This window comes from Mirounga angustirostris, unplaced genomic scaffold (assembly GCF_029215605.1).
Source record: "Mirounga angustirostris isolate CCGP_5_RB_7025 unplaced genomic scaffold, mMirAng1.0.hap1 SCAF_13, whole genome shotgun sequence".
NCBI lineage: Eukaryota > Metazoa > Chordata > Mammalia > Carnivora > Phocidae > Mirounga > Mirounga angustirostris.
Genome location: NW_026991721.1, coordinates 60,207,567 through 60,225,890, shown reverse-complemented (window position 1 = coordinate 60,225,890; position 18,324 = coordinate 60,207,567). Strand labels below are relative to the sequence as shown.

Sequence of the window (18,324 nt, the reverse complement as noted above, 5' to 3'; positions counted from 1 at the left end):
CAATTTGTTCTTTTTTTTTCCCCCCAAGTCGGGTAAACATAAAACATAATGGATTCTCATTATATTTTTATAGAATCCTCAATATAAAAATTTGGAGTAATATTATCAAAAGGAAGTTAAGAATCAGTCGATGTATGTAGTAACTATTACAAGACCCCTGGCTTTTGATACCATCTTTCCTAATTTTTCAGGAAAGAGATATGAACTGAGCTGAGAAGACTCGGTGGTTTCATCCTCTGCTTGATGGTCTTGACAGTTGTTCTCCACTTGGCTACACTTTAGAATCAACAGAGGAACTTAAAAAACACAATGATACCAGGCCCCACCGCCAGAGATTCAGATTTAATTTGTCTAGAATAAAACTCAGTCATTGGTAGCTTTTTGTTTGTTTTATCTTTGTCAGAGCTCCCTAAATGTTTTGAACGTGCAGCCCAGGTTGAAAACCATTTGTTTAGAAAAAGCTTTTCCTAAGAGGGTTAATGTCCACTTGAAAGGAGGAGTCATTAATGATGAGCCATAAGGCTCTGCTTCACACCCGGACCAGAAAATGAAGAACAATCTCTAGAAATACAAAGCTGCAATGTCAATGTAAACCCAGTATCCTGAACAAAAAGAATGCATAACCTAAAAACTAAGCTGCACAGAATTTCCCTTTTAACAAACATAACTGCACAGAATTTAACCTACAGTTAGAGATTAAATCCTTTATAGAAGAACAGAATAGACAAAGTAGGTCTGAAGGCGGCTCTTACGAAAAATACCTATGTGAATGAAAAAATTTTCACTGACAGTAACTCTCAGATTCTTAGTACTTGTGATGTGTTTACCTAAGAAGCTACTTTGACTTAAACTCAACCCTTTCTCCATGGATCCCATGGCCTTGCTGCTAGTTTAGCTCTGAGATTCAGTTTTTATTTGCACATACAAATCTCTCAAACTTGAACGTGCCTACAAATCACCTGAAGATCCTGTGTATACACAGATTCATATGCAGTAGGTCTGGGTGGGGCCTGAGAGTCTGCATTCTAATAAGCTCCCAGATGCTGCTGATGCTGCTGGTCCACAGACAAACACTTGGGGCAGCAAGGTCTTGGAAGACATCATGAGGATCAAATGAAATGACCTACATAAAATGCTTGGCACAGACGTGGTTGGCATCCTACAGAAGAAAAGACTTAAAAAGGAAAATAATAAAACGTGGTAAAAACCTAGAGATCACATGATCCAATCCTCCCTCCTTTTCCAGATGTGGAAACGGCAAGTTAAGAAAAGTTAAAATCTCTTCCTCTTTAGAGCCAAAGAAAAAAACCATGGTTTCTAACTGCAAAAAAATTGCAACGAAGGTCCATGGGTGGAAGTTAAACAGAGCTCTTCATCCCATATCAGGAAAAATCTTTTAACAATAAATGCTGTCCTACAGTCATTTGGCCCTCTTGAGGAGAGAGTGTGAAGTCTCCAGTTACAAAATGTGAGCACAGACCAGTTGGTAATGTGAAAGAACACATTCATGTTTCAGGTAATTGTTGAACTAAGTAAGAGACATCACACACTTAATATGTACAAAAATATTTTTTTTAATTAAAACAGAAACCTCATTTCTTTCCTCACTCCAACTTTGCTCTTCCTGAAGTCTTCCCCTCTGCAGTAAATGGAGTTACTTGGGTCAAAAAGCCTTGGAGTCTTCTTTATCACTACTTCTCTCACCCCTCACATCCATTCCATCAACAAATCCTAGCACTGTTACTTCTCACCACCTCCATTACAACAATGCTGGCCAAGCCGCTCTCCACTCTGTCCGGATCACTACAACAGCCTCCTGACAAGTTTCTCTGTCTTTGTCCTTGATCTTCAACAGCATTTTCTCAGCAAGCAGCCAGAGTGCTGCCACTTCTCAACCCCTTCCTTCTCGTTGGGAGTACAATCCAAAGTCCTTCTACTGGCTGACAAGGCCCTATGTGATCTCTCCCCCCCAGCCCTCAACCACATTTCTAATCATTCTCAATCTTTTTCTCTCTGCAGCCACCCTTAAACTCATTGTTCCTTGGATCACATCAAGGATGCCCCTATCTTAGGACCTCTGTCCTTGCTCTTCCCTCCGTCATGAAGGCTATACTCTGGGATTTGCAAGTGTATGCCCCACATTGCCAATATATGAAACAACAATAAAGACACTTCACAGAAGGATTCTAATTGCTCTCTATGGACAAAAGTGCCCAGACTCAGTTTAAAGATCAGCACGTTACTTTCCATAGTTGGTACAGATGAAAGGCTGGGTGAGGCATTCCAGTTCCAATTGTGACTCAGCTTCATTTTTAAAAATTGCTCTTTCATCAAATCCTCTCTTAACACCAAGTCAGGGAAGGCTATGTGCTATACTCCCACCTCAGCACACTGCCTACCACAGCCTGGGCAGAGAATAACCCTTCAGGAGGGCCACCTGGTCTGTGACCTCTGAAAAAATGAACAAACATCCCAGATGCAGTGTCCTTCTGCTGCCCACAGGGAATTATGTCCGTTTTCTTCTTTTAAAACCAAAGTTCTGCAGTTGAGCTTGAGAAAACTTAACTGCCGCTGAGTAACCATGGACAGACAATGGACAGAGAGCGCTGGTACATGGCGTTCAGGTGAGTTCCTCTGCAGAAAAGGAAGTCATTCACTTCTGGAGAGGACTGTGTCGGGGACCCACGTCCCAGGGCCGCTGTGTATGCTTATTCTGGTCCACAGGAACCAACAACAAGGGTACCATGCACAGTGTTGTGCAATGCAGCTACTTCAGCCACTCAGCCTTTAGGGCTCGAAATGAAAGCCACTCTTGGTTCAGACAATCAAACAGCATCAGAGGGATGGAGATAAATGCATCTAATGTAGGAATTACCGTGGGCAAGGAGAGGAAGGAGGGAAGTGAGGAGAGATTCTGGCCTGAGCTGAAGAGGATGCACTTTGGCTGTGCGCTTTGGCCTCAGCCCCCCTTACCCCTGCGCTCACAGTGCCCCACTCCTGCCTCACAAGCAGGGTACTTCCAACCCAAACCAAAGATCCAGAGGGGCACGGGCTGGAGGAAAGCCCAAGAACATAGAATCCAGCCCATGTATTAAAAGAAGCAGAGGCATAAAATCAGCCAAAAAGTTGTGGAGTGTTAAACAGGAGACTCGGCAAGAGGCCTCATCCATCTTCTCTCATAAAGCCAAGGGAAACTGTTTACTTATGTGGGATAACAATGGAAACTTGTGGAGCAGTTACAGGCAAGGAAGTGGGACATTTCAACACTAGCATTTGCTTTGGGTGAAGCATACTACATAATTTTCTTGTTCCTGCAGCTTCAGGAGGAAACTTTGCCCACTTAGGACATCATCCAGGACTCCCAGTTCATGAAATAAGGAGCTCTGATTCCTATCTGTGGTCTCCGCAGAACATCACAGCCAGCAATGAGCCACACAAAGGCTGGGTATTGAACCTCCAGGGAGATCATTTAGGATCAACAGTTATTTCTTGACTGAACTCTGCACTTTGAAGTAACCCATTAGGGGTCATCCAATAAACTTAATTAATGTAACCACAGGCAAGGGGGAACAACAATCTTTCTTTTTCAATAGAGAAATAGATTTCGAATAGGGAAAATCTGATATAAACTTTTAGCAGATGATTTCTCTTCACCCCACAGACCAATTTTGAATATGCTATCAAGAAATGCTATTTAAGTCAGGCGCAGAGTATATCTCTTTATAAATCAAATAATTCCCTAACTTATCCTTTGTGTAAGTAGACTTTTATATAACATATATGTAATATATAATGCGTTGGCTTAAAATAGGCAAATTTGTACTGGATAACCTGCACAGCAATAGCTCATTTCCAATATTTATACACGGGAATATCACGGGCAAAGGCCATTTTCTCATCCCATCTTTAACACAATACTTTTTTTTAATATTTAGGTTGAGAGAATATTCGAGAAAATGATTTCTCCAGGTAAGAAGAATCTCAAGTAAAACATATGGAAGCAATGTGTCTTTCGGTAACCAGTAGTGGATGAGATGTGGGAGACCCAGGGCCCTTAGGGAAAGCAAATGGCTCCATTAAAAACTCCTTCCTCCAACCTTAATTGGTCAAATGCCAGAATAAACGAACTTTCCAAAGTTAGGAGCTGTGCAACTTTCACTAAGGATAACTGCAGGTGCCCCAGCCGTGACCAGCGAGCCCACCGAGCCGGGTGTGCCCGGCGGCCGCAGCTGACAGAGTCGGGCGCCCAGGCCCAGGCCGCCTCCACGCCAAACGACCCGCCGGGAACCGGTTCAGGCCCGGCTGCCCAGGACCGGGAGCTCCCCGTTGCCGGCCCAGCGCCAGATCCCGCCCCGCCCTTCCCACCCCAGACCAAGGAAGGGAAATGGGCGCTCCGAAGCGAAGGTGAGGAGCGCCCAGCGGGATTCAGCCGCAGCCGGGGCCGCCCGCAACTCCCAACTTCCCAGAGTTTCCTCCGGCCTCGTCCCCCTTCCCACCGCTGGTGAAGCGGCCGCGGCCTCCCCTCGCCCCGAGCGCAGAGCCCGGGAAGTGGAGCGCGGAGCCTGGAGCTCGGGAGCCGCCCCCCGGAGCCCTGGAGACTGGAGCGCAGGTGGCGGGCGTGGTCCCTCCAACCCTGCCCCAGCCTCCTCCCCCCGCCCCCCCCGATCCCGGACGCGGCCTCCGCGCAGCAGTCTTTGCCGGGGTCCCCGCCCGGGGCCAGCATCAGGCCACGGCGCGCCGCTTCCTGATCCCCTCCTCTAGCTCGGCGGCCACCCCCCTCCTCGCCCCAGTCCGCGTCGCTCTTCTGCCTCAGGCCCCGGTGCGGCCCCAACTCCCAGCGCAGGGCCCTCCGGTCGCGCCCGGCAGCGGCGGCCGCACTCACCTGGGTCGCGGAGCCGGGGTCTGGCGCGGTCCCGCAGGTGGTAGATGAAATCCTGGCAGCTGTCGTGCTCCAGGGCCCCACGGGCACAGAGCTCGGCCAGCAGCTGCAGCGCCTGGTGACAGAGCGCGTCCCTGGCCCCGGGCATCGCCCCCCCGCATCCTCGGACCGCGCCGGGCAGGCGGGCGCGGGAGACAACCCTCCGCCTGCCAGCTCAGAGCCTCCGCCTCCGGGCCGTCCGCGCTCGCCGTCAGGGAGCCGCCGAAGAACGGCCCGAGCCCCAGCCCCGGCTGGCCCGGCCTCCCACCGGTTGCATGCAGCTCTTCGGCTGCCGGTCGGTCGGGCTTTCTCTCTCTCCCGCCCGGCCGCTCTGTCCCTCCCCGGGCACCGAGGGGAGGCGGCGCCGCACAGCCCCGCGCGCCTCTCTCCCGGCGCCCCGCCCGCCACTCGCGGCCGCCGGGGGGCGGGGCCGGGTCAGGGGCGCGCGCCGCGGGCTGCGATCCCGGTGGGCCCGACTCCCGCGCCAGCGGCGGACGAGGGGGCGCTCGCCGGCTCCTGGAGGAGCGCGGGACTCGGCTCGGGACCAGGCGCTCAGAGCGGCTGCGCCCAGGCTTGGAGAGTGGGAGCGAGGCGCGCTCCGGGCATTCTCGCCAGCCCACCCCTCCGTTCTCAGGCAAACCAACACCCTCTCCCACCGTCCCTCGCCGCGAGCGTTCAAAGCGCGCGTTGGGTGCGTGGCGCGAAAGGTGCAATTTGGACCACACCCGCCCGATCTGGAGAACCGAGTCCTGGCTTCGAACTTGAAAAAGCGCCGTCTGGGCAAAAACCATGGGCCTCAGGGTGCTAGATCCCCAAATGCGGGTTCGGGGCCAAGATCTGCCAACAAAGGAAGGATTTCCCAAGTGCAGGACGTTTTCGACCACCGTGGTGTTTTGGAGACGGTGGAGGCTTGCACGTTAGAACTAAGGTCAAATAAATGGCTTCTGGAGAAAGATGTCGGGACATAGATCCTGGCTGGTTTTCTAAGCAACTGAATCAAAATCCGGGGATTGCCAACCTGTCTCCCATATCCACCAAGTTAGAGTTTCACAGAATCTGAGCTTTCTGAAAGGGAACTCTGGGCACCTCTCATGCACCCACCTCTTCAGCATCTCAGGCAATAAGCCCAGAAATAACCTCGAAGTACTGAACTCGTGGGGGGGGGGGTGCGGGGGGGGGGGATCAGGGGAGGGGTTCCTGGCACTATGCCACAGCCTTTTAGATACACAATCTCATTTAATTCCCTTGATAGCCCAGCAAGGTCTGTATAACCGTTGTCCTCATTTTACCAGTGAAAAACCTGAGACTCAGAAAGTTCATACTTGGGGAGGCAGGGTAAGGTATTATTATAATAGTAATAATAATAATTATTATTTTTAGCTTTAAGTAAAACTAGTGTCCAGGCCCTACTACAGACAATTACAGTTGATTCTACAGCTGGCACTCAGCCATAGGTTGTGCTGTTGCTAGGGCCACCTCCTAGCAAATCATACTGTGCAGGAAGGTATTTCAGGATGCCACACAGCGTTCACCCAACAGACAAGCTTTGAAATCCTGCTGCGAATGGTGCCGGGGCCTCAAGGATCTTATATTAGAACAATAGAGAAAATGCAGAGTTATAAAGATAACTCCAGACAGTGAAAAGAGAAGTAGACTCTCTGTCCTAGGAAAACTAGGAAGGAGATGAAGCCAGCTGAAAGGAATCCTGTGGAGGAGGTAGAACAGAAGCCGGTCCTTGAAAGGAGGGAAAAGCCGATGTGACTGTGGAGGGGGAAGCAGAGAGAGTGGGATGCTAGAGCTAGTATAGTAATGGTGGGGAGGAGGGTGTGTGTTCAAGCATGTAGAAATATACCACCGATGTGACTACCTCAGAGAGGAACTGAAAGCGGAAAGTCCAGTTAAGAAAGTACTTTGATAAGCCAGGCAAGATATGATGAGGGCCTCGATCAGGCTGAAGGCACTTAGCTGATTGCTAAGAACATCTAAATTTGAAAAACATTTCAAGTATTAATTGACAAGATTGCACCCACTGGAATGAGATAGAATGAAAGACAGAAGTTTCACAAACTGACCTGAGTCATATGTGGTGAGTAATGAAAAATGCTTAGAATTGGAAGCATTGGAGTTTAGGAGAGAGGGGAGACTGGAAATCATCCATAGAAAGATAGAAATTGAGTTGCCATATTGGATGGATTCCTCCAGCTAAGGAGAGCTGGAAAAATGGGAGAGAGCTTGTCATTTAAAATGTGGTTCAGTGGGGCGCCTGGGTGGCTCAGTCGTTAAGCGTCTGCCTTCGGCTCAGGTCATGGTCCTGGGGTCCTGGGATTGAGCCCTGTATCGGGCTCCCTGCTCAGCAGGAAGCCTGCTTCTCCCTCTCCCACTCCCCCTGCTTGTGTTCCCTCTCTTGCTGTCTCTCTCTATCAAATAAATAAATAAAATCCTAAAATAAGATAAAAAAATGTGGTTCAGTTAGGAGGAGATTGAAAAGCAGCAGTGATGGAGAAAACACTGGACAGAGGGGCGTCATGGGGGCCAAAGGAGGAAGAACATTTGATGGAGTGATCTACAGCATCAGCTGTCAACAGAACCTACAGAGACAAAAACTAAGAAATGCCCTTTGGATGTAGCAGGCAATAAGACATTCGTGATTTACATCTAGAACCAACCTTGTGGAAGTTATTTAAAATTTTTGTGCCTAGGGTTTCTCTTCAGATAATACTAATATGTACATTAATGAATTGTTATAAAGATTACATAAAGTACTTAGAACAGTTCTGCCACATAATATGGGCTCAGTCAATATATGTTCTTGTTGTTGCTGTTGTGTGTCTACTACAATGTACTAGATGCTAACTAAACAAACACACTTTCTTAATTTATTAGTGACAACATTCCTAAGTAGTGGGTGTTATTATTTCCTATTTTACAGGTGAAGAATGTGAAATCAGGGGTTAAATAATTTTCTCAAGGACAAACTGATAGATCATTTCCAGAGACAGCCACAACTATCCCTCCCATTCCACATGTCTGTTTTCACTGTGACTTTACCACTCCTTCAATCAAGAAATTGAGTCTATTTCCCATCCCCCTTGAATTGGGCTAGCCCTGTGACTTGCTTTAACCAAAAGAATATGTGAAAGTGATATTCTGGTGTCAGAATGGTGGCTCGCAAGGATGTGGAAAAAAGGGAATCCTTGTGCACCACTGGTAGGAATATAAATTGATGCAGCCACTAGGGAAAACAAAATGGAGATTCCTCAAAAAATTAAAATTGAAGGGGCATCTAGGTGGCTCAGTCAGTTAAGCGTTCGACTCTTGGTTTCGGCTCAGGTTGTGATCTCATGGATCAGGAGATCTGCGCTCAGTGGGGAGTCTGCTTGAAGACTCTCTCCCTCTGCCCCTCCCCCCACTCTCTCTCTCCCTCTCTCTTTCTTTCTAAAATTAATAAATAAATCTTGGGGCACCTGGGTGGCACAGTTGGTTAAGCATATGACTATTCCGGCTCAGGTCTGATCTCAGGATTGTGAGATTGAGCCCTGCCTCTGGCTCTACACTCAGCGTGGAGTCTGCTTGAGATTCTCTCTCCCTCTCTCTCTCTGCCCCTCCTGCTCATGCTCTTTCTCTCTCTCTAAAATTAAAAAATATATATATTTATAAATAAATAAATAAATAAATAAATAAATAAATAAATAAATAATAAATAAAATATTTAAAAAAATTAAAGTTGAACAACCATATGATCCAGCATCCAGCAATTCCACTTCTGGGTATTATATGCAAAGGAAATGAAATCACTACCTTAAAAAGACATTTGCACCCCATATTCATTGCAACATTATTCACAACAGCCAAGACACGGAAACAACCTAAGTGTCCATAGATGGACAAATAAATAAAGAAAATGTGACACACACACACACACGCACAGGAATATTATTCAGCTTTAAAAAAGAAAGAAATCCGGCTATTTCTAGCAATATGGATAAACCTGGAAGGAATTATGCTAAGTGAAATAAGCCAGACTGAGAAAGACAAATACTACATGGTGTCATTTGCATGTGGAATCTAAAAAACAAAACCAAACAAACAAACAAAAAATACTGATCTCATAGAAACAGAGTAGAAAGATGGGTTGGGGTTGGTGAAATGGTGAGATGTATGTCAAAGGTACAAACTCTCAGTTATAAGGCTCTAACATACAGGATAGTGATTATAGTTAATAATATGGGATCGTGTACTTGAAATTTGATGAAAGTGGATCTTAAATGTTCTGACCACAAAAAAAAAAAAATGTTTTTAAAAGAGTTAAAAATTTACAAGGTGATGGATGTGTTAATTAACTTGATCTTGGTAATCACTCCACAGTGTATATGTATACCAAATTATCATGTTGTACATTTTAAACATATACAATTTTATTTGTCAATTATTCTTCAATAAAGCTGGGGGGAAATAATTTTTTAAAAAATCCTGTAAGTCTTTCATGCTGCTCTTAGACCATATCCTTACTCCTGCATCCAAGACTCAGATTCTGTTCTTGGGAAATAGTTAGGACTTCCTAATGGCAGAACTTCCTATTCATTGGCCTTTGTTTTATTCCGTTCCTTGCCAGATAGTTGCCGCTAACAAAAGAAGGTAAGATTCAACTGGCATTTGTTTTTAGTGAGCCCATGCTATTTCCCAGTGATTACTGCTCCTGTGAAACCCTCCCAGACCTCCTGTTTAATTAATCCTGATAGGAATTCATCCTCACACTTGCTTTAGAGCCTGTACTATAATTCACCTGGACCACGAGACGAGAAGTGAGTTCATGTTCTGTGACAAGCATTCTCTCATCTTGGGCATCAATCTCCTTTTAAATCTGTGAGCCCTGTTAGGAGTGAATTTTTCCTGAGAGATGAAATTAAAGCAGATTTTGGATTGGGCGGCCAAACTTTGCCCATGCGTCCGTTATCATTATACCAAATAGCAGGTTGGGTCTGGGGTGTTCAAAATATTTATTCTTCCTTCCTGAGCTGTGCAGTTCCTTCCCAGTTTTATGATTGCTGGTTACAAAGTTATAAATCCAATTTCTTTGACTTTAAAGAAAGTAGAGATTTATTGGCTTTAGTATTTAAAAGATACACCATAAAAGGAGTATATTAAAAGGAACAGAAGGCAATGTTCTGGGTCAGAGGGCCTGGCACTCCTCTGCTGTCTCTTTTTAGTAGACACTCGTGGTTCTACATTTGTTCATCTTGTCTGAATGAGGACAGGGGAGAGAGCAGAGGTCAGAATTCTGCTGACCGACAAAAATCTATACCTAAGTACCTTCTGCCACCAAGTAATTTTTTTGTAATTCTTTTTGCATCCCTGGAGTGCCTTTCAAAGTGGCTGATGTCCCTCACCCTGGACAGGTTTGGGAAACTGCTGGAGTCACTCCGGATGCTGGAAAGAGAGAAGAGGATGATGAAGTCCAAAACTGGCTAGACTGTTGGGGGTGGTCGTGAAATATCCAACTAGATAAAGAGGTGTCAGAAGAAACGACTCCAAATAGCCAATACCTTTCCTCGTCTTCCACATTAAACTTCCTTTCATCCTCAGTGTTAAAAATAGGTTGACCACACTCGAGTGCCTGCTTATTAAGAAAAGGGGTCAACGTGCCTATTTATGGGCAAGAATGTAAGCATTAAGCACATAAGGAAGAGTTTCAAGAATCCCTTTCTTGATCTTTTGCTTAGCAATAAATGGCTTGGACAAAAATCTCTAGTTATACAAAGAGAGACAGAGAAGGTAGGAGGAGGGAGAGAGGGAGAGAATCCATTTCATTGTCTCTCCAGCCTTATTCAGAAGACCATAAGACTGTACACTTTTCTCAGCCCTCACTCTATCCAAAGAACCAAGCTTCAGGTTGTCTGCTGAAAAGTTCAGTATTTAATCACACTTAATCAACCAATCAATCATATGTCTACTGAGTGCTCACTAAATGCAAGGGGTTTTGGAGAGAACTTCAGGGTTGACTATTAAATTTCCATACTTAAGTTTTCTCCTTGTATCTTTTTTTTTAATTTTGTATAAAGGGTTTCCACTAACCATTCGGCTCAGGTCATGATCTCAGGGTCAGTGAGATCGAGCCCCACATCGGGCTCCATGCTCAGCCTGGAGTCAGCTTGAGATTCTCTCTCTCTCCCTCTGCCCCTCCCCAGCTCTCTCTCACTCTTAAATAAATAAATAAATAAATAATAAATAAATAAATAAATAAATAATAAATAAATAAATAAATAAATAAATAAATAAATAAATAAATAAATAAATCTTTAAGAGTTTCCACTAACCAGACGTAAGGTTTCCTCCTATTCAATAACTGCAAAATAATTACTGTTCTCTACCACACAAATACTTTTTCTCTGCTCATACAAGGGCAGTACTTGATTGTTTCTCTATTATCTCATTTCTCTCATTTTCATAGGGGTCTCTAAAATATGTGCTGTGTGTGTGTGTGTTAAATAACCTCTGCTTTCTTGTTTGAAAAAGAGGAACTCTTTTCAGGGTTTGGCCAGTAGAGGAAGTAATAGACTCTGTTTCAGTACAAAGCAGCTTCCCTAAATACATATGGATGTAGCAAATAAGCTATTTTTCCCCCTTTTGAACCATGTTATTCCCTATGGAAGAGTATGTGTTTCTGAAAAAGGTTAGAATTCTTCAGGTTCGTCAGGGCACAAGAGTAAGCTAGGGTGAGGGCTATTTCACATTTCTCGAAGGGCCTTTTGCGATCAGACATCTTCTGTGTGAATGCAATGTATTGAAAGAAAGGGGAACTCATCAAGTTCAGATAATGAAGGTTTCACGCAAAATCTGAACTTTAATGAACTGTAGATGACTGCCTGACTTTAATGGTTTAATTAGAAGAGGTGTACCTTTTAATCTGTAACTTTAACTCTCATTGATTAAAATAAAAGCACATGCCTTAATTTTCTTTGAGATCTAAAAAAAAGGGGTCATTATATATTGGTTGTCCTATTTGAAATCGTTATATTTTAAGCAACATAATGTTATTTGTGAACTACTTTAAGGATACTGACTCAGTAAAATGGCAAGAGGTAGTCTTGTTCATTTTTTGTTTTAAAATGGCGTAGGATATTAAAAGATATATTCAAAGCTTGTTTTGTGAGTTGTTTTTTTGTTAGCTTTTTACTATGCCATTTTGGAGAAAAATGTCTTGCATATATTATTGAAGAAAGAAAAAGTAGACAAGTTTTTTTAAGTGTTTTTTTCTCCCTCAATTACGTTCCTATTTTCCTTTGATTTCCAGTAGTTTTTAGGCTCAATTGGGGGTGAGACTCACTTAAAGCGAAGTGAATCTATTCTATGGATGCAAGTTAAAATGCAAAAGATGGCTGTTGCCTTTGAATACAGACCTCCAGAGATAGAGTTGCGGGGGGAGGGGTATTTGGGCTGGATAGGCCTAGTACCTGGGTGTTCTCAAGACATGGCAGTTGGGTGCCCCAAAGCGAGTTATCTAAGAGAGACAGGGCCCAAGATATAAGCCACAGCCTTTCATAACTTCATTTTTGAGGTGATGTACAATCACTTCTGTCATATTCTCTTAGTTACACAAGCTAAACCCTGGTACTGAGTGTGGGAGACCACACAAAGGTGTGAATCACAGGATGTGGGATCACTGGAGGCCATCTTGGAGGCTGGTTCCTGCAGCAGGAAATTCTCCAAACACAGTAAGGGTGTGTAAAAGGAGCTTGATGATCAGAAAACATGAAAAATGTTCATCAGTGCTGGGCTTTCCGATCTTTTTCACATTGTGGCAGACATGGAAAATGATGCTATTTATTCAGTAAGCTCAGGTTAATGGATGAGTCTGTCTGTAGACAGACCAACCCTGTGACTTTGGCCAGCTCTGTCCTCTCCTTGTTACACTACGGACTGAAAAAATCAGTATCTTTTCCACCTATAACCTGTTTATGTGCTAAAACATTTTTCTCCCTTCTTCCAGTCTTGCCTCCCACAATCCTTCCTCCTCAGAGCTGCTATAGTGATCTTTTAATTCATGAGTTAAATCACATCGATTCATTACTTAAACCTCAAATGGCTTCCAATTGCAGTGGAAATTAAAAATCCAGACTCCTTTGTTTGATCTACGTGTCTAGCAGAACTGAGCAGAATTACCTCTACTTTCTGACACCATCTTGTATTAGTCTCCCCCCTTGCTCGGTCTGTGTCAGTCACATTGTTCTCTTTCTGTCCCCAAATACAGTCGGTTTGTTCTTAGTTCAGTGATGTTTCACTTACTCTTTCCTCTCTCTTAGACATGTGTCCTCAGCTGGTTCCTTCCTTTTCTTAACATTGTAGCTTAAACATCACCTTCTTCGAGAGGCCTTCTGTGTTGAACCTATTTAAATGCCCTATTTCACACTAATCTATTTCCCTCTTATCACCTGTCACTATCAGAAACTATCTTGCTAGTTCTACCAAATCACAAATACTTATTGAACACCTACTATGCACCAGAAACTGTTCTAGGTTCCAAGTATCTGTTTGCTTGTTTTTCCCATTTCCAACCCTCATTACTCATGAGGCAGGGACCTTATCTGTCATCCCTGAGAATCCAGCATCCAAGACAGGGCCTGACTCTTATGAAGTATCCAGTGCATATCTGTTAAATGAAAAAGGGCAGATGATGACAGGCAGCGCTCAAATCCAGATGAGCCAGGGTACTCGTGACAGCATGGGCCAACAGCTTGGAACACATAAGGACTAGTGTCATATGTCAAAGAGTCACACGGATCATGAAATCCGAATTCCAGGTGAGCAGTCTGGGTCTGGGTCTGTGCAGGACAGGGAGTCAGACTATGGAGAACCAGAAGAAAGATGAAAGGAACTGGTTCATGGAAACAAAGTGAAGCTGCCCTCCATGATCATCTCTTTCACTGTCAGTCTTGTCACTGCAGACCCAAGCGAGCAAAGTACAATGACAGCTATTGAATAGTGTCCCCCCAAATTCATGCCCAGATGGAACCTCAAGAGTGTGACCTTATTTGGATAAGATCTTTGCAGATGTAATCAATTAAGGATCGAGAGATGAAATCACTGCATTTAGGGGGGACTCCTTCTAAGAAGAGGTGAGGACACAGAGAAGGCGACAGAGACAGAAATGGGAGTGAGGCAGCTACAGGCCAGGGAATGTCAAGGAATTGCCAGGAGCCTCCAGAAGCTAGGAAAGGGCAAGGGAAGATTCTCCCTAGAGCCTCCAGGCAGAGTATGGCCCTGCCAACACTTTGACTTTGGACTTCCTGCTTCCAAAATTGTGAGAGAATAAATTTCTGTTGTTTTAAGTCACCAAGGTTATGGCAATTCCCAGAAGCCCTGGGAAAATAATACAACGGCTGTGCTGGGTTGTTGTTTTTTTTTTTTTTCTGGGCATAAAATATGCGTCCAATAATTCAGCCAGGCAAATTTGTAGCCAACAACTTGCCCAGTGTTTGGCGTGATGATTTTAAAAATTCTTGTTGAAATAAATGTTTGATGACTGGGTGACCTGGTATCATTTCAAAAAACCCCTAGGTGAAATATATCAAAACCTTTCAACGATTCTGTCTGTGAATATGAAGAGTCAAAAGCACCCTGAGGATCCTGACCTTTTCCTGCTGGCTGAAATAAAAATGCATTACCTTTATCCATATAATTATACAAGACCTGAGGTCAAAACAGATAAGAAAACAGAAGGGTTTGGAAACATGTCTGTAATTTTTATGCCAAGTTTGAAGTATTCTACCTTGAATCTGTATCCAAGATTTAGTTCTCTACTACCTGTGCTGCTTTCTTGTGTAACAAGTGGAGCCTTGCACCAACAGCAGAACTACCTGGACTATGTCAGATCACTTTAGGCTGATGAATTGAGCACCATCTGGATAATTATGACCGTGTCAGTCACTGTGAGCTTTGAAAATGTATAAGATCAGCTCTTACCTTGTGGGACCTCCCAATTCTGGAGAAGGAACAGACAGTGGTACCTAATTAAAACACAGAACCATGCTAAAGTTGTTTTATATATGTGTATATATATATATGTATGTATATTTTATATATATAATTACAAAACAATGCAGAGGGATGGAGAGAATAATTCTATCAAGAAGCATTTGTCTAATATCTGGTTGTGTGGCCATAAGTAAATGACGTTCTGGATATCGGTATCCCATTGCCAAAATGAACATGTTTGACAAGACCAGGTCCTTTTAGGCACTGACAGTATAACCTTGACCCTGGATTATCTGTTTCACGTATGTTGGTTTCATCTCCCCTGTTGGACTATGATGGAGTAGGAATCCTGTCTCAGGCATCCCTCTGTCCCAGTGCCTGGGGCACTGCCTGGCCCACAGCAGGCACCCATTAAATGCATGCTAATTGGTTGAGGACTGAAATCCATCTTTCTCTCCTATTCTAATATCTCAGAATCAGGTAGAATTTCTTATCTTGAATTGAAAGATTTCAAACAACTGAATTTATTTTTTAAAAGATTTTATTTATTTATATGTCAGAGAGAGAGAACGAGAGAGACAGAGAGCACAAGCAGGGGGAGCGGCAGGCAGAGGGAGAGGGAGAAGCAGGCTTCCCGCTGAGCAGGGAGCCTGATGTGGGACTCGATCCCAGGACCCTGAGATCATGACCTGAGCCGAAGGCAGATGCTTAACCGACTGAGCCACCCAGGCATCCCCAAACTACTGAATTTAAAGACAAAAATAAATGCCCGCAGGGAGCTACTCCTGGCCTAGCACTTGACCCTCATGAATCCTTACAAAGGCCTTGAGGGGGGCTCTGTGAATCAGTTTTACTTTGATAGTAATGTGTCAGAAAGTTCCCTTTTCTGAACTGATGTAAGCTCCTCACCCTCCATGATCTTCTCTGATTCAACACCTCGGACAATGACCACCACATATGTGCCTGTATTTGTGAATGTGTCTTGAGGTGTGAGTGTTTATAGGTGACTAGAGAGAGAGAGAGAGAAGTGTGTGTGTGTGTGCGCATGTGCGTGTATACATGCAGACACATATACACAAAACTCTAGAGTAAATGTGACATTTAGTAGCATGTGCATACAAGATGTATGAGAGAGACTCAGAGTGTGCACTTGTGTGTGTTGATTAGTTCAGTGAGAGCAAGGGAGCTCTTTATGCCCTGCAGAATTCCCTTGCCCCACCTCAAACCAGAAGCCTTCCTCCAAGTTAGCTGAGTTTAACCCAAAGAACAAGCTCCGTAGAGATGGGGGCTCGTGCCTCTTGTTAGTCTTTGGGCCTCCATTCCCTATTCTTTGGGGGTAGGAGTCTCTTCACTGTGAAGCTTTAGATAAAGATGACCATGGAAAAGCGGCCACTCTCAGGGGTGTGGTTTTTGGGTTTTTTTAGAGTATTAAAAAACAGTAAGCGAGCAACCTTGACTTTCTCTACTGAATAGATAATGTTCTGTCTGTTAGAAGGACTGTCGTCTGGAAACTTCTTTTTTTCTGCAGACATTTGTTTTCAGTTTATGACCTGCTCTGCTCCCAGAGGGGCAAGAGCATAAATCATCCAGTTTTCAAAAGAAAGAACCATGAAATAAAAACAAAGGCCCCAAAAAACTGACTTTTCCCCCCCAGTTTAAACCAGTCTTGTCTGAGTGAATATGTATGAGTTAAGGCCCAACAGGGTTAACGTGTAAGCAGGTCCAAGTCCGGGTCTCCAGAGACTATCCCACGAGTGTTAATATTAATCTGGGATTTTCAGGGAACACAAAACAGCCTTCTGTCACACCACTTATGCTGTTTCTGGGTCAGGATGACTCCTGAGGCAAAAGGAACTCTGTACTGGGCAAGCTTAAAGTTTCTCTTCGTGTCTACCAACACCCCTCCCCTGCCCCATCATTTCCTGTTCTATTACAAAGCTAATGGCCAACAGAGAGCAGACCCATTTGTGGAGCTGTGGCTGTTCTAAGCACTTTCCAAGCATTGACTCATTGAATCCTCAAAATAATGCTATCAGATGGGTGCTATTATTATCTCCATCTTATAAGTAAGGAACCTAAAGCCTGGATAGATTCAGTCACTTGCCCAAGGTGACACAGCCAGTAAGTAGGAAACCTGGAGTTCAAATCCAACCAGTCTGTCTGGAGACTGCTTTTTTAGCTGCAACCCCACACTATCTGACTAACCAGGCCCCTGTTACAGCCAGCTCCTAGACATGGACTTATAATGTTAACATTAAATAAAATCACAATTTAAAATGGAACAGAACTTTGGCAACTATGTATTTAGATATTGATTGATTTCTAGGATGAAAACAAGGCAAATATAAGGATGGGAGACACTGGGAATGTGTTGTAGAAACCCATGGCTAAGATAAAATAATACACTGATGAGAGTAAGGAAGCTGTAGTGCCTTCTCTGCCTCTACTCTTGTATACTATCAACTGATATCTCTGGATACAGTGCTCCCCCATCTGTCTATATTATGCCCTTAGTGATGTTGAATCCTGGGAACTGAAATCCCTAAAAGCGTCCAGAAAGAGATCTACTAATGAGGACACTGTTGTGTGTGGCTGGAGTAGGGAGAGATCCAAGGAGAATGGTTCTTCTGCAACCTTTGGTAGGTGAATTCCCTGGACCTCTTGGATTCTCCTCACTCAAGGCCCTCTCTACACTCTGGCAATTGGCTTTACTTGGGATCTACTAGATTTTTGAACAGCATTCCTACGTAACTTTCTGTATTTTCAGGGTATGTCACTGGGAAGGAAGGGAAGACAAGTCAGGGCTGTCTTGCTAGGCTCCTCCTGAGCCTTTGAGTTGTCTGTTCTAAGACAGATTTACATACAGGGCGCCTGGGTGGCTCAGTTGGTTAAGCGACTGCCTTCGGCTCAGGTCATGATCCTGGAGTCCCGGGATCGAGTCCCGCATCGGGCTCCCTGCTCGGCAGGGAGTCTGCTTCTCCCTCTGACTCTCCTCCCTCTCATGCTCTCTGTCTCTCATTCTCTCTGTCTCAAATAAATAAATTAAATCTTTAAAAAAAAAAAAGACAGATTTACATACATATCTTAGAAATAAAGTGGAATCATGAAACCAGAAGCTTTGGTATAATATCATACTTTGGATATTATACCAAACGTATGGAAAAGCATACTTTTCCATGGCATGCTGCTTTATACAATGATGCATCCTTGAACATATCATTGTATTTCCTATACTCTGACTCTATTAAACATTTAATTCCATTCAGAATTCCAAATCAGAGTCCTCTCCCAAATTTATCAACTATCTGACATACACTTGATTATTTCTCCCACTGAATTAATTATCTGCTATTACATAACAAATTACCCTAAAACTTAGGAACTTAAAGCAACAAACATTCATTTTCTAACAGTCTCTGTAGGTTAGGAATCCA

General features: G+C 44.1%; 1 protein-coding gene across 1 annotated transcript in view; it reads right to left on the bottom strand.

Annotated features, from left to right (window-relative positions):
* The window catches only part of SYT9 (synaptotagmin 9), a 200,654-nt gene extending 195,432 nt beyond the window's left edge, over positions 1-5,222 (bottom strand). The window contains exon 1 of the mRNA XM_045894217.2: positions 4,883-5,222. Within this exon, the coding sequence (XP_045750173.2) occupies positions 4,883-5,027 (145 nt within the window). The 5' untranslated portion in view covers positions 5,028-5,222. The remainder of the gene's footprint in view (positions 1-4,882) is intronic.
* Between the last annotated feature and the right edge of the window lie 13,102 nt (positions 5,223-18,324).